The sequence below is a fragment of the Solanum lycopersicum genome, chromosome 4 (assembly GCF_036512215.1).
Source record: "Solanum lycopersicum chromosome 4, SLM_r2.1".
NCBI lineage: Eukaryota > Viridiplantae > Streptophyta > Magnoliopsida > Solanales > Solanaceae > Solanum > Solanum lycopersicum.
In genome coordinates, this window is record NC_090803.1 from 39,398,148 (window position 1) to 39,414,376 (window position 16,229).

Genomic DNA, 16,229 nt, shown 5'->3' on the forward strand with positions numbered 1-16,229 from the left:
AACATGAGTTTTGAATTTTATATGAGAGGAAAAGGAAAAAAGTTAATTTAATTCTACATTTATATTTTTGTTAGCTTCCTTGTTATATTTTTTAGGTTGATACATCAATGATTAATTGATGTAAAAATATTCAAGGATGAGAAAAAAAGAACAAAACTAAATAAATAAACCAACTCTCTAATGATAAAATAAACTTTTACTTTTGATTAGGTACTTTTTGGTGTTTCGTGAGCTAAATAAGACATTGTCCTCAATTCATGTGACAGATTAGAGTTTTACTTGTGTGTTCCGTCCTATCATCACTAATTTTTTTTGATTTACGTAGGCTATATCCCGACCATTCTATCATAATGTCTAATTCTAGTACATTTATTCTTGTTCTTTCTCGGCCTCAAAACTTACATTGTTATTCATCTCAAACATTTTAACGAATTAGTTGGAGGATTTTAAGTAACTGACGAAGGTAAATAACTTGTGTAGATTGATGAAGAAAAATCAATGAATAATGAGAGAATTATTCTGGTCTCATACTCCATTTCTTAAAATATAAAAGTATAATATATTTTAAAATAATATTTATATCATACCCATTATAGAACTTCTTTTTTAAAATAGTTCTTGAATTGAAGTTTTTATAGTAGGATTTTTTTGTTTGACTTTACTAAATGATATAGACCTATTATCTATTATATAGGACATTGTATTCAAGATAATGGATTTCGCACAACAAGAAGAAATGATTATGTCTATTCTATCCGTAAGTGGAGAAGTATCCAGTGTCACCCTCCAGTCTGCAATGGGTGGTGACCTTGTGACATATGAGGTATATATAAGTTTTAGCTTAAACACACTTACCTTTTATCTTCCTTTATGTTGAGGAATGTATATTTTTTTGTTTTCATTCTAGATTTGTTGGTTATAAGTCCCAGAAATTTGACTTTTTGGTCTTTATTTAGCTGTACATTGACATATTAATTATTTTTGACTTAAGAGATAAAGACCAGTATAACATATCCATTAAGATGTACTCCATCTACCCTATTTGTGTCTATTACCTTTTAAAGATTCTATTGAAATTATGACCTCCCTTATTCTTCTTAGGAAAAAGTACAAACTATTTGTTCCTTCATTAATTTTTAGTTCAATGCAAGCAAGTTTGTAAATCAACAACCCGTCAATTTTCAACTTGAAACTTTTGTTAACTCAAAAATTCAAACTGCAAAATTATTACAAATCTATGTTACCTAAGGAATTATAAACTCTGGTTCCAAAAATCAAGAAAAAACACCCCAATGTTTACATGTTGCCCCAAAACTTTTTAACTAACCTACACTAAGAAACTTATGGTAAATAAAAACTTAGACTAACTAAAAAAACTCATCCGAATGATTCTACACAAACCTCAAATCTTCAATTAGAGGAAAGATCCTTCTTTGGTCATAAAGGCCTTTTAGGTTTGCAGAGTTTGTGGAATTTTCAACCTCTAGTGCATCCTGAGAACAACAAAGATCAGCCTTCACACGTGCATTGTCATCCTCCAAGTCGGCATGTTCAAGACCATAATATACATACATCTGATCCAATGAGGCCAAAATGAGATGCCTGTAAGCCAGCAACCTCAACATCCTTTGCAGCCCACGATGCCCTCAACTTTAAAGAGGCCCATTAGTCCCTATCCTAGGAGTAGGTACCACAACCTGATTCAACACACCTAAAATATCCTTCATAGTTTGATACTGCAACACTTTGATTAGAACCCCAAAGTGGTAAAAATTCACTCCTAACCTACCCAGAAATGACGTGTTTTGTCCTAGACACAAATTTGATGCATATGACATAATATAAGACTACTAAGATTTATGGGAGCTTGGCAGAGTAGTAACTCCATTAGTGTGAGGTCAAAATTAGCCTCGGTGCGTTTTGATGGAGAGAGAAGATAATCTTATGAACAACATCAAATAGTAGCTTATGTAGTGGTATGATAGCTCATTTCTTCACTTTGGTGTGCAATTCAAAGGTGGGATCGTTCGCAAATCAGTAAGATACATTTAGGTAATTCATCAAATGGAGGCCAATCGTTTTTCACGTAATGACACTAACCACTATTAGTAACCCTAAAATTTGAGCCAACCATTTAGGAGCTCTATAAAAGAATCACATCGGGTTATGTTGGTAATAAAAGTAGATGACAAGTCGCATTGGTGTAGAACTGGAAAGTTTCCACCCTTCCCATATTGTGGTGCACATTACCTTGAAGGAACAGAAGTGTACGCATCTCAAGACCCCCAAATCCAATAATCACCCTACCATAGAGAACACTATGTTCTCTAAAAATCATTGTCCTTGAAGTTTTGGCATCTAGGGTATGTTCTATATCAACACCTAACTCAGTAACCTACATTTATCCTTGAGATTCGGCCTCAGAAGTATAAGAATCCCCAAGATACTCAGAGGAAGGAATGACACTCTCATTACTATCCGTGTTAGTGGACTCATTGACTAGATCTTTGTGGGTAGAATTTTTGGAAGGATTGGGTTGAGGAACTTGTTTTTTGGTCAGACTAGATGATTCATGACCATTGACCTTAGATCATGCAATATCATCAACATCATCAGTGATTTCGGTAGGGTTTGAAGGAGGAACAAACAAGTCCGTCTTTGAAGATCTAGAATTTTTGGTGGAAAGGTAAGGATACCTTTATCAAGATCTAGTTTGACCAAGGATGTGGACAGGGACAACCGTAGATGTCATAGTAGAGAGGGTTTCCTAAGGCTTGTCTGAACATAACACCAGAAATACTGTAGAATCCTTTCATAGTAGTGTCCTTAAACGTGTAGGTTATAATTTTCAATGTGCATGATGTCTTCAATATTTATACTAGAACACCCAGGTTTTGCTGATTCAAATTATAGTTCCCCATTATGAGATACACCAATGTTGATCGTAACGAGTAACTAGGTTAAGGGTAAGGTCCTCGGTGTGTTCCTTCTTACTAGGTGCACCCTGCAAAACTCCCTCACTTTCATGTGAAACCCTAGATTCCTACTAAGAAAGTGCTGTATCATTTAGAAGGACATCTAAATGGAATATGCCTGTACCATCCACAAACACAATTTTGGTAAAATAGAAGTGTATACATGTTCCTTGAATAGTACATTGACCAATCTTGTGGGGTGGGAGGGTGTGGATTCTATGTTTAATGGAGGGTAGATGATGATGGAGTTTTCATGGTAAAGTAGGAAAAAGTGTGATGGTTAATCCCGTGAATGTTCATAGTTTTACTTGGAATGATTTCTAGTGTGCCATAATGATGTCATATTTTTGATAATGAGTTCATTATTGAAGTATGTTGTTACAAGTTTCTTATGACATGTTGAAGGATAATGTTATTGCTTATAGTTTTGAAATCATGAAATTTTCAATAAGAATGGTGTACATACCTATATTTTAAGATCTGATGGACCCTGTGTTTCTATATTAAAGTGCACGTTAATCTGTGATATCGAAAGAATACTTAGCTATAGTTTCATAAATGTTTTAAAATTGGTGTAGGGATAATCATCCCTTGTTCCAACCTTTTCCTTTCAAAGTGTTCTTTTGCTGATGCCTTGGTGAAGATATCTGCGGTTAGTTTTTCAGTAATGCAAATATTCGTAGAGACCAGTCCTTTTTCTATGTCATCAGTGATGTATGATGTCAATGTGTTTTGTATTTTTTTGAGCAGGGTTTTTTGCCATGTTTATTCCATTAATACTGTCACAAAAAAAATTGGAGCACATTTACTCTTTAACCCATAATTTTGAGTTGTTGTTTGATTCATAAATATTGAGAACAACATTATGCAACAACTACATATTCAGCTTTGGTAGTGGATAAGTGTACAAAATTTTATTTCTATTTTTCTCAAGAGATCAGACATGATCCTAATAACTGAGTTCCTATCCACTAAGTAACCAATATAGTGTGCATCAACATATCCTACTAGTTAAAAATTGTGTGCTTTCGAATACTAGAGTCCCAAGTGTCTAGTCCCTTTTAGATAACAATGAATTAGTTTAACATATTATTGATGAGGTTCCTAAGGATTGTCTTGAAATCAAGCACATAATCACACACTAAACACAATATAATGCCCGCTAGTTGTAAGATGCATAAGTGACCCAAACATTCTTCTATATAGCTTTTGATCTATGATTGAACATGTCCCTTCTTTATCTAACTTAGTAAAAAGGGCAATTGCAGTATTCATCATTTGTGCATCCTTCACTTTTAACCTTTTGAGAAGTTCCTGACATACTTATATTGATAGATTAATGTACCCAAGGTGTTTACTTGATCTTAAGTCCTAAAAAAATAGTTCAGTTCTCCAATCATACTCATTTCAATCTCATTGCTCATTATGCTGGAAAATTCATCCGTGAATCCTTTATTTGTATCTCTAAAGATTATGTCGTGCACGTATACATATACAATTAGGAATTACTTTCCTTTATTCCTAAGAAAGAGAGTGTTGTCAACTTCTACCTCTTGCGTGCCCATGACTTAATAAAATTTTTATAATATGTCACAATATGAACTGGGTGCATGTTTTAACCCACAGAGAGTTGTGTCAAGCTTATAGATATGGTTTGGATAGTCATTATTTTCAAAGGTGGGGGGTTGTTTGACGAATACATTTTGTTTTAGTAGACCACTCAAAAATTCACTTTTTACAGTCATTCGATACAATTTGAATTCCATGTGAAAACAAATACTCTAAGTAGTCTTATTGCCTCTATTCTTGCAACCGGAGAAACGATTTCATCATAATCTCTACCTATTTCTTGATTGTAACCTTGAATCACCAACCTTGGTTTGTTTCATGTTATAGTTCGATGTTCATCCAACTTGTTCCTGAACACCTATATTGTTCCGATGATTGTACTGTTTCGTGGTCTTGGCACTAGGTTACTCACTTTACTAGTCTTAAATTAGTTTACTTTCTCCTCCGTGGCTATGATACAATCTTCATATTGCATGGCTTTACTAATTTTGTTTGGTTCCACCCTAGAAAGGAATGCATTGAATGCACAATGATTCTTTCGTCCTAATCTGGTCAATATTTCTGATCTCAGATCTGTGAGTATGTTATATATTGGATATGACCCCAGGTACTTGTAGTATTTTAGTACAATCCGATGTTGGTTCTGAGCAAAAACATCTAATTAGCTCCCGTTGATTTTCCTCAAGTGTTCTTTTAAAAGTTATTATCGCTGTCTTCATGAGAGAGAATAGTGCTTACATCATTTGAAAGAGAGGTAAATGGTTTTTCTACCTATTCATGTACAGTCTCAACATATAATATTGATGGTTCATCATCATCCTACAACCTTTGGTCTAACATAACATTGATTTCAGAAAGTACTACATGCACACTCTCTTCTACACATAGTAAACTTTTGTTTAGTACCCTATTAGATTTTCTATGTGAAGTGTATCTTAGAAAAATTTCCTCATAACTTCTCGCATCAAATTTTCCTCACACATTGTTTCTATTATTATGAATAATGCATTTACACCCGAAGGTTCTTAGATGAGATATGTTAGGTTTTCTACCTTTTAGTAAGTCATCGAAAGTTTATCCGACGTGGATCTAGATATGCATGTGCTTATTGTTTAGCAAGTAGTATTCATGTCTTAAACTAAGAATTGATTAGTATATTGTTTGCAATCATCACGGTTAACAATTTCTTGAATGGTTCTGACATTTTTTTTCTACTACTCTATTTTGTTGAGGAGGCCTCGAAGAGGAAAAGTTATGGTCAACCCATGAGATTCACAATATTGGATGAATTTTATGTTTTCAAATTGAGTTCCATGATTACACCTTATAGCTATCAGTTATTTGTCCAGTTTCTTTTAAAATTTTCTTATTAAGCCACATAAGGCTTCAAATGCCTCCCTATTTGAAGCAAGCAATAGTGTCCCAGTGTACCTTGTAGAATCATCTACTAGAACAAACACATACTTCTTCCAACCCTTACTCTTGATTCTCATGGGTCCACATTGATCCATGTATACCATATCTATGGACGTGATTGAGATCATAACCTATTTAAATTTAAAAAAAGATGTTTTCTTTTTCCCTCGAATATATGCTTCATAAATCCTTTCTTCTTTAAACATAGTTTTTGGAAGTTCTATTACTAGGTCCTTAAAAATAAGTTTGTTTTACTATACGTGACTCGCATGACCTAGGAGTTTATGACATAGTAGAGGATCTCTATCCATTACACTTAGACATACAAGATTTTCTGTAGGTACCTTTGTAGTATCTACAATGTTTACATGCTTTTATCTTTGTCCAGTTAGAATACTTCCTTTGTTTTATGATTAGTTACTTTAGCTCCTGTTGAAGAGAAACTTACCTTATTTCCTTTATCGAAATGTTGTGATATGTTAAGAAAGTTGTGATTCAAACATTCATCATCAAAAATTTTGTCGATTGAGTGTTCATTAGTTTTGCCTTTTTATTTTATGCCTTTGATTTGACCACTTTTACTCAACCAAATGCTACCATTCCACCCGTTTTGTTTCATCAAGTGAGAGGAACTTTATTCTATCTCCAGATATGTGATTTGAGAGCGCAATCCATATACCAGTGTTACTTGAGTCCTCTCACTTTTTCCAAAAAATAAATAAATCAAGGGTTAGATTTGAAACCCATATAAACTTGAATACTTTATTTTGATCAAAAGGATGAATGAGATCTATGTTCATCCAGTTTGGTAGTTTTGTTTTCTCTTGCACCTTTTCCTTTGGTGTGTTTCACACATACTAATAATCTTGTTTTATTTTTAAAAAATATTTCAAGATTTAGGAAAACTATTTTTAGAGTCGCCCATTCTACCACAGAGTGTGCATTATGTAGAAACTCCTTCTTTACTATCGTTTTAACACTTATTCCAGTTCTCATATTACGAGTGTTTTTTCCAAGATGTGTTACAATCATGGACCAAATTGTCCATTTATTTTATCATTCAAGCTCCAATTTAATCCTAGAAAATTCATTTTTGAGTCTCTTTACATAATGTTCATACTTAAGTTGATCATTCTGTTTTTGCTTTTCTTTAGGAATAAACATTTAATTAAAAGATTTCAGGCTTTAGTGACATGTTGCAAGAATCAAGTTGTTGGGTATGTTGAACAAAAAATCTTGTTTTTCTATTTTAAGTTAGTAGTAAATATTTACAAATATATGTACTCAAAATTTAGACTAGTAATGAAGTTTATCAACTGATTCTTGCTCCTATATAGTTCTTGGACAGTATTTGCGAGAGTGAGCATTAAAGGAGATAGTTTTTTTCTTGGAAAAGAGCTTGACATCAACAATGTTTACCTTTTTTACTTCAGAGTCTGGTTCTGAATCTAAGTCCTCCATTGCCATCAATGCAATCTAGTCAGGTTCCACTCTAGAGTTATTTGAACCAGTGCCCCTAGCGGTATACATAGTTTGCCTGTTTTTACCTCTCCTTAGCCTTTCTCTTATTGGATTTTCTCATATAATTTCTTTTTAGCCATTATTGAATCCACTCAACTTCCTACATAGGCATTTTCTTGACATTATGATATATTTTCCACACTTGTAACATCCATCATTTAAAACATTTTTGATACTCTTATCCTTGTTTAGTGAAGCCTCTTTTACATAGTTCATTCCCCTTTTGAACAGATTCCTAAAGTTCTTGCTAATTAGTTCTATGTCTTCATCATCTAACTCAGATTGATTGCTTTCAGTAACTTTGAGTGCAGGGTTCTTGTCTTTGCTTTATTCACTTCTTTTTTGTTGTCAACATTCATCTTAGATGTCAAGTTTTAAGATTTTAGTGACATGTTGCAAGAATCAATTGCTGGGTATTTTGAAGAAAAATCTTGTTTTTATCTTTTATGTTAGTATTAAAGTTTTCCCAAATATATATGCTCAAACTTTAGACTAGTCCTGGAGTTTATAAACTGAATTTTGCTCCTAACTAGTTCTTGTATAGTATTGGTGAGAGTGAGCATTAGAATGTATAGTATTTGTGAGAGTGAGCATTAGAACAGGTAGTTTTTTCTTAGAAAAAGTTGTCACACCTCAAGCCAACAACCTGGTTGAGACTGGCACTCGAGAACCATTGCTGCCCCCAAGCGAACCTTTGGTTTGACTTACTTACTTAGCGGAAGGCTTTAAGCATTAAGATAAGGATTCAAATGGTAAATAACATAATTGCATCAAACTAAACTCATAAGGCTTTAAAAACAAACATTTGGCTAACCAAAGTAGCACTTCAAATATGAACATAAGCCAATAACAAGATAGTGACGTATGAACCATTGATTGTCTATCTATGAGGCTTCTAAAATAACTGAGATTGATGTAGGAACAAGACCTAAGACATCCTAATGAACTATCTAATACTGAAAGCAATAAAAATATGATTCTTTGGAAAGCAAGGAGGGTCACCACAAGACTCTCAGTGCTAAATTGGATCAACGATGCGCTAGATGCTGATCCCAGTTACCTCTGTCTGCATGATATAATAAGATGCAGGCCAAATTTATTAGTTCATTGAATGTACGAGTATGGGAGGGGAACTCTAAAACAAGACATAAGCTTGAAAGGAACTGAAAAACTTGCCTGACTTAACTCAACTCAACATACTTAAACTCATTTCAATATAATTCAGTTTAGAACAAGTGAAATAAAATAAAAATTGATGTCAACTCTGTGTGTATGCAAAGATACATATAACTCTATAATGTCTGTAAAATACAATTAAATTGCGTATTTAAGAATTTAATTACGCTTGTGAGAGTTTCTCTAACCGACAACCATCACATCAGAGTTATTGTGGTTATGTAGCAATCTGCCACACGCTGCCAGAGTCATCCTATACCTTGCCGAGGATCTAGAACCTGAACTACTTAGCGGTTCCACTTGTCTATACTAAAAATCACTAAAGGAATCATCTAAAAGTATGACCCTTTTCTACCCATGGTGTCTCCATGGTTTATGGAGGCTGTGAGTTTTCTGAACTCCCCTATATCGGTCATCCATACTACTCCAAAAATATTTTACTAGCTCTTATGTTTTAAAAAAATATACTTCTTTCTGTAATTTGAGATAATTGCTTAAAAACATCACTCAAAGTCTATCTTGAAAATCAAAGTTTCCTGAGTTGCTTAATTATGAAAGCATTTACTCTTTAATTGAAAACTAGCTTAAAGGCTATGTGGATATCAAAGTTTCCTTTGTTGTTTGAATGTGAAAACATTTACTCTTTACAGAGATATTGACTCAAAGACCATTTTGGAAATCTCAATTTGCTTTCTTGTTTAAATGTGAAAACATTTACTTTTTGGGATTAATATAGTATCCATATTCTTTTTTGAAGAAATGACTTCAATCTTTACTCTTTTGATGAACTCAAAACACAAGTCCTAAAATAAAATTAAATTATTTGTAAAAGACATTTGGAAGGCTCTATGAATTTCTCTTGACTTGACTCTTAACTTTCCTTGAATTGAATTATGCATTCAAGGATTGTAATTTTTGATAGGAAAGATCTCATGATGTTTATGAATGATTTTAGATAGCTAAACATGATAAATGATCAAAAACACTACCCGAAAATAATTTTGTGATGCGGAGATTCATTTAATTATGTGATCACAAAATATATTTTGAGGCAAAACGGTCCGGGACTGCTCTGCAATGCACTGAGAATATTCTTAAATCTGAGGAGCAAGTCCGTGATGCGGACCTAGTGCCCATATTCACCCAAATTTTTCCTTCTTCATTTTCCAACCACAATTCGACTAAACTCAACTATTTTTCTGAATTTTTTCGTTAGATTTAGATATCCAGTGAATGTACAGAAGAACCTAACTCAAAATCACTCTATAATCGACTCTATAATCTCAAGAATATCCTAAATCTCATCCAAATTCAAGAATGAAAGTAAATTCAAGAACACACATAAAGAACATTCAAACTTGCAACCTTTTAAGGACCAATTTATGCTGAATTAAACATATTTGGCGCGTGGATAACCAAACCCAACGCTTGTGAACTCACATACCTGGTAGGTATCACCCATTTACGAAATCCACAAGTGATTCTTAATGAACTTGGCGATTCTTGCTCCTTCTCCTCCTTACTCTTCTACTTTTCACTTCTCTAAAACCCTAAATCAATATTGTAGAAGCGTAAACTGAATCCTATCAGTCTAAACCCCAATTAATTACCAAAACACGAAAATAAGGTATGGGGAATGGGAAAGACCATAATGCCCTTCTAAAATCTAGATTAGGCTTTCCTTATTTAAAGAAACCCAACTTCAAATAGGCATATCTCACTCAAACTAACTCGGAATCATGAAAACTCAGAGGTGTCGGAAAGATTATTCCAAGAACATTCCAAGAATATCTTGAAATACACCTAAATATTACTTGTCTAGTATCTATGGTTGTTTGATGTTGACCAAAAACCCAATTGAACATACTTAAATTTTTTTCCAGATTTTTATATTCTTTCCAAAAGAAGACTATTTCCAATTTTTAACTTCTTTCTAGTTCTTTCTAGTTATGAAGTGTTATAAAATATTTGATTTTTGAACAATGTTTACCTATTTTATTTTAGAGTTTTAGTCTGGTTCGGGATCTGAGTCCCCCAAGGCCATCAATGCAATGTCATATGGTTCTTCTAGTTGTCTGAACCGGTTTTCCTAGTGGTATACATAACTTGACTGTTTTCCGTTTCCTTAGTCTTTCTATTATTGGCTTTATCTCAGATCTTTTCCTTTTCAACCCTTTATTTAATCCACTAAACTTCCCAGAGTTTTTCCACACTTGTAACATCCACGATTCCTAATATATTCAATACTCTTATCGTTGTTTAGGGATGCCTTTTTATATAGTTCATTCCCTTTTTGAAGAGTTTCTTAAATTTCCTGTTGATGAGTTCTATGCTTTAATTATCTAAGTAAGATTCATTGCTTTCAATAACTTGAGAGCAAGATTCTTGTCCTTGATTCCTTCACTTCTTTTGTAGTTCTCAACATTCATATCATATGTTTTGAAGTTTGTACCACTTCATCCAGAGTCATACTAGTAAGATATTTAGCTTCTTTTACCGAAGTGACTTTTATTTTACATGACCTAGGCAGAGTCCAAAATACTTTTTTTCCTCAGTTGTGTATATTTTTCCTAAGGTTATTAATTCATCTACCAATGTGGTGAACCTTGTTATCAGATCTTAAACTGATTCTCCATTCTTCATGAAAGGCTTCGTAATCATAGTAGAGTCTACCAATTCTCATTTTTTTTTATCTCAAGTAGTACCATCAAGAACATTTATAAATGTGTCCTATATTTGTTTTTCATGATACATTTAGCTTTAGCGTGCTTTTCTACCATTTTGTAATTAGATTCTCCATACTGAGTCTTGGTTTTAGAATATTTATACCTTCAATATACTTGATGATAGGAATTTAAGGGTCGTCATTGATTTTGACCCCTAGTTCATAGTCTTTGGCCTAAATTAAATCCTCCATTCTTGAATTCCACCAAGTGCATTATTATCCATTAAAGAATGGTGGCTTTTTGAGGAGCAAAATTCACAATCATCTTATGTTGAGTTATTAGACTCTTGTTTAAATAACTTGATCTAATACTAATCATTTGAATTATTACCTCTTAATTCTTCTAAGAACACGTACGACCTTTTTGTTCCTCACTTAATTTGTAGTTCAAAGTAAGCAAGTTTTTAAATCAATATCCAAACACTTCTCAGTTTCAAACATTTATTAACCCAAAACATCAAACTACAAAACATTTTACAAACCTATGTAATCTAAGAAATTATAAACTCTAATTTCTAAACTCAAAATATAAAATCATTAAGATTTATGTCCCCCAATGTTTACATGTTGCCCCAACTTGTTAGAAAAAACCATACTAAAATATTTCCAATACACAAAACTCTGAATAAGAAAATAACTCTTTAGTTTTAATATATTCAACACCTAAAATCTTCAATCAAAACTCTCTCACAACTTTTTTATGTCCTGCTTGTATATATCTATTCTTAGTGCGCAAATTTCTTTGGAGAAAACCCTGCCCTATTTAGAGGCCCGGAGTTCTTTCCTTCTTTGACTTTGACTCAATAACATTGTAGTACTTCCTCCTCCTTGTAGGACTCAAAATCCTGTGATAACTGGGTTTTCTTTATAAGCTTCCTCTTCCTTGCAAAACTTGGAATTATATGATTATTGCACAAATAAGCATATGGCGTATGGAAATTAGCTATGTCTAGACTAATCAGTTTTAGAGACTTGTTTCTTGCAAGTTATAATTTTCTTTTTCAGTCTTCAAAATCGTTCTCGACTCAACATGATCATTAATTTTTTCCTTAACTGTTACTTTGAAAATAAAAAGATCATCAAAAACACACTTAAAGTATAATAAGTTTTACAATTCTAAACTTCTTAATTGAACAATTAGTTGTTCTCTTTTGTAATTACTATTACAAATTATGTATGCCACTGGACATCTTTTAACACTCTTCGTAAATATCATGGCTTACCCTAGTAGATATTGATGAATTTGAGTCCCGTTTTAAGCCTTTAGATTCAGACTCTAATTATTACATATTAACTAAATAAAATGCATGTTTAATTATGGTATAATACTTATATTGGACCTTAAACTTGACTTTAAATTTAAATTAACCTCCAACTTTCATAGTGCACAACATGCATTTAAACTATACAACTTTTAAATGAATAAACACGCGAGTTCTACCTGGAAAAACGCGTGATGTGCACTTATTCTGCGCGTGTTAGGAGCAATTTGGAGTCCCACAATAGTTTTTACAAATTCTTAAATGACAACTCTACCCTAAATGAATCCCTTTACACATATTTTTAAATTTCCAAATCAAAATCTCATTTTTTCCCTCCCCTTTCAAACAAATATTTTTCTTAAGAATGATTTATCTTCATATTTAGTGAAAATGACTTCTAATTTTTTTTTGTCATTGTGGAAAAAGAGATATAATGAAGATTTCTTGGTCTACAAATAACCCAAAGTTGTAAGAAAATAACGATTTTACACTTATGATGAGAAAACAATTCTACCTTGTGTCAAAGATAAACTTTCAAAAGGGAAAATTAAAGTATACTTGGACTACATTGAGGAAGATTAATATATGAACATCATCTTCAGTAGAAATCTTGACTAATTATTCCTTGCGATTCACTAGTTTTTTGTTGTTTATCCTAGCTGCGGTTTTGTCCTTTTGAGTGACTATTGGGTGAAATGAAAATATCTTTAATTGGAACTAATTTAATTTATTTTTTTTCTAAAATTGACGAGTGATATATTTAATTAGTTGGGACCAACTGAGTGTCTCACTAACACACCTGGGAGCATTGGCATTTCACGCTCTTTTGCTGCAAAAAAAATGTGTTTATTTATTTAAAAATTTGACAGTTAAAGTGTATGTTTGTGCACTATGAAAGTTGAAGGTTAATGTTTAAATTGGAAGCCAAGTTTAGGGTCCAATATATTTATTATGGCTTTAATTAAATTAGGTAATTCAGTAAAATTATTAACAATTAGTCAGATTTTGGATTTCGCCTAATGAAATCAGTTGTAATGATAAAATTTTAACTTTATGGGTACATAATTTTAGAATAGTTATTTTAAATATTAATAATTGTGATCTAAACATAATAAGCTATATTATCAAAAGCTGCTAAATTTGGCTGACCCCGTATGGGCTTTTAGCTTTACTTCCATATTGACCGTCAGTTAGAGTCGGGTGCCAATTACGTCGTGTGGAAATCTTCTTTTAGATTTTTCATCACCATGTCATTTTTCTTGTTTGAAGTTCTTTTTTTCTTAAGTATGTTATATTGTACTTGAAATGGTACGAAACAAAATAAAACCTATAATATGCGGTGTTTAGCACGTATTACAACAAATTGACTTTGTTAAGGCTTCATTTTCCCTGATTTTTCTCTGCCTAATGTGATGACAAATACTTTCTTCCTATATGCACCCTATTAATTTCATTTTGAGATATAGTAGTTGGTAGCTGATAAATTTTGGGAATAATTGATCATGTTCCTCTATGAAGGATTACCTTGTGATTTTGTTTTTAAGACAGAAAAATTTAAGCAGCTAACAGCTGCTTTAGAAAGTTTCTTATTATTGAACTTAATTTGTAAAAGTTGTAATATTAATTTTCAATTTATTTGTCTTGTTTTGGTGACTCTACCATATATGTTATCCACAAGTTGTCGGATGTATGTCAATTTAAAATGTTATGAAGTTTCTTATGTATATTGTTGCTAAAATTTGATAAACGGGGTACCCGAATATACATTGACTGTCTTCTAGCATACTTATTTGAAATTTCTCATCAAGCATGTCTTTTAATCTTTATATGCAGGGTCAATTTCACATCATCTCACTATCAATGTTAGTAGAAAGTAGTAGAACACGTACTCTTCACGTGTCACTGTCTAGTGCAGATAATTGTGTTATTGACGGTTACGTTTTTGGAATGCTCATGGCTGCTACTCCAGTAGAGGTATTGCACTTCTAACTATGTCTTTCCTTGGGTTCAAGTTTTTTTTGTGTGTTTGTTATTAACTAGTAGTGCATGAATCCAAATTCCATGGACAATGGTCCCACCCCCTATATTGTTCATTTAAGTAGAAGGCGTTAGTTTATTATAGGATTTATACTTTGAACCTTTTTGTGAAAATAAAAAATAAAAAAAACCTTGTTGTGTGCATAACTTGATCATTACATGCTTCTCTCTTATCACTATATCAAAGCCTTGGGATATACTTACCCTCATGTATGATTGCATATTATGTACTTGCTAACGGTTTTCGATTCTTTACCAGGTGGTTGTTAGATTCATTCCGGAAACGGAAGAGCCTGAGTCTATGGGCTATGGGGATGCTCTCAATGATAGTCATCTAGTTGATCCTCCGACAACTATGATGGAAATGAGTCACATATACCAATGGTAGATTATCCAAGAAATGTCTTAATGTACCTCTAAGTAAAACAAATTTTATTTTGGATTTTCTGAAATTGTTATTATTCTTGTTCTAAACAAAATATGATGTTCTTTAAATTCATCATCCTTCTGATCAATAAATACTCAAATGCAACGAAAATTGTAGTTGTCTTGGAACAAATTCTTTCAAACTATTCCATGCAATGGAAAATCAATCAATTTATTAGACGTATTGTATAAGTGGTTATCTGAAACTGTCACGATAAATTTTTTTGCATGTGATATTAGTTAATTGTATCTAATATCACTATAGTCTTTAAAGACATTTACAAAATGTTAATTTCCACTAAAATTCCATATTTAGGGACTATATTAGGAAATAACAAAAATCATTGCCCAAAAATATTATTCTAAAGTAGCATTATTGGTTTTTCAAACTAAAACGAAAAAAGTCATGATGATTATTACATGGTGTATTGATCAAGAATACATACTTATTTGCTTAGGGAGATATATTTATTTTTTCAACTTTTTCCACATCCATAGACCTGACCTTTTTAGCCCTTTCATTCAAGGTAATTTGCACATATATTTGCATCAAACAAAACATATATATATATATATATATATATATATATATATATATATATATATATATTATGTCTTTCACTCAAAATTATCAAGAAAACACTATCAACTAACAAGTAATATATATTACACTTCATTGAACAATGGAAATATTGGTCAAGTACAAGAAGGTACGATGGTAATTTTCACCAACAATAGTTGTTGCATATCTCACAATATCTAAACCTTAATACGTAACTTTGGTGCAAACCCTACCATTTATGAGCTTGATGAACTTCCAAATGGGATGGTGTAACAACATAGGGGTACACCGTATATGTAACATGGTGTACAATACCCCGAGAGGTAACATACAAACCTCTTAGCTTTCATAAACAAGATAAAAGAAATGAGAAGAAATTTAAAATATTTTCAACCCAATCAAAGTTTCTATTTAAAAAGAGGAAGTCTATTACACTTTGTCTCAAAACAATGTAAAACATGAATATCTTGGGACACAACTCATACACCAATATTCGAATACTAAACTAAAAGAATATAAGGTGGTTCCAAGGATGGATCTTTGGCTTCTGTCTTCGAGCA

At 32.4% G+C, this 16,229-nt stretch overlaps 1 protein-coding gene across 1 annotated transcript; it reads left to right on the forward strand.

Moving 5' to 3' along the window:
* The first annotated feature begins 712 nt into the window (after nt 1-712).
* LOC109120046 (AT-hook motif nuclear-localized protein 10-like) lies at nt 713-15,069 on the forward strand. The gene is made up of 3 exons (XM_019213410.1): nt 713-823; nt 14,478-14,618; nt 14,941-15,069. Exons 1-3 carry the CDS (start codon nt 713-715, stop codon nt 15,067-15,069), a joined length of 381 nt encoding a protein of 126 aa, XP_019068955.1.
* The last annotated feature ends 1,160 nt before the right edge of the window (nt 15,070-16,229 follow it).

Coding starts and splice junctions, on each gene's coding strand:
- LOC109120046 (XM_019213410.1), top strand. CDS start 713: ATGGATTTCGCACAACAAGAAGAAATGATTATGTCTATTCTATCCGTA. Junction 824..14,477: donor GTGACCTTGTGACATATGAG/GTATATATAAGT, acceptor CTTTATATGCAG/GGTCAATTTCACATCATCTC. Junction 14,619..14,940: donor TGGCTGCTACTCCAGTAGAG/GTATTGCACTTC, acceptor ATTCTTTACCAG/GTGGTTGTTAGATTCATTCC.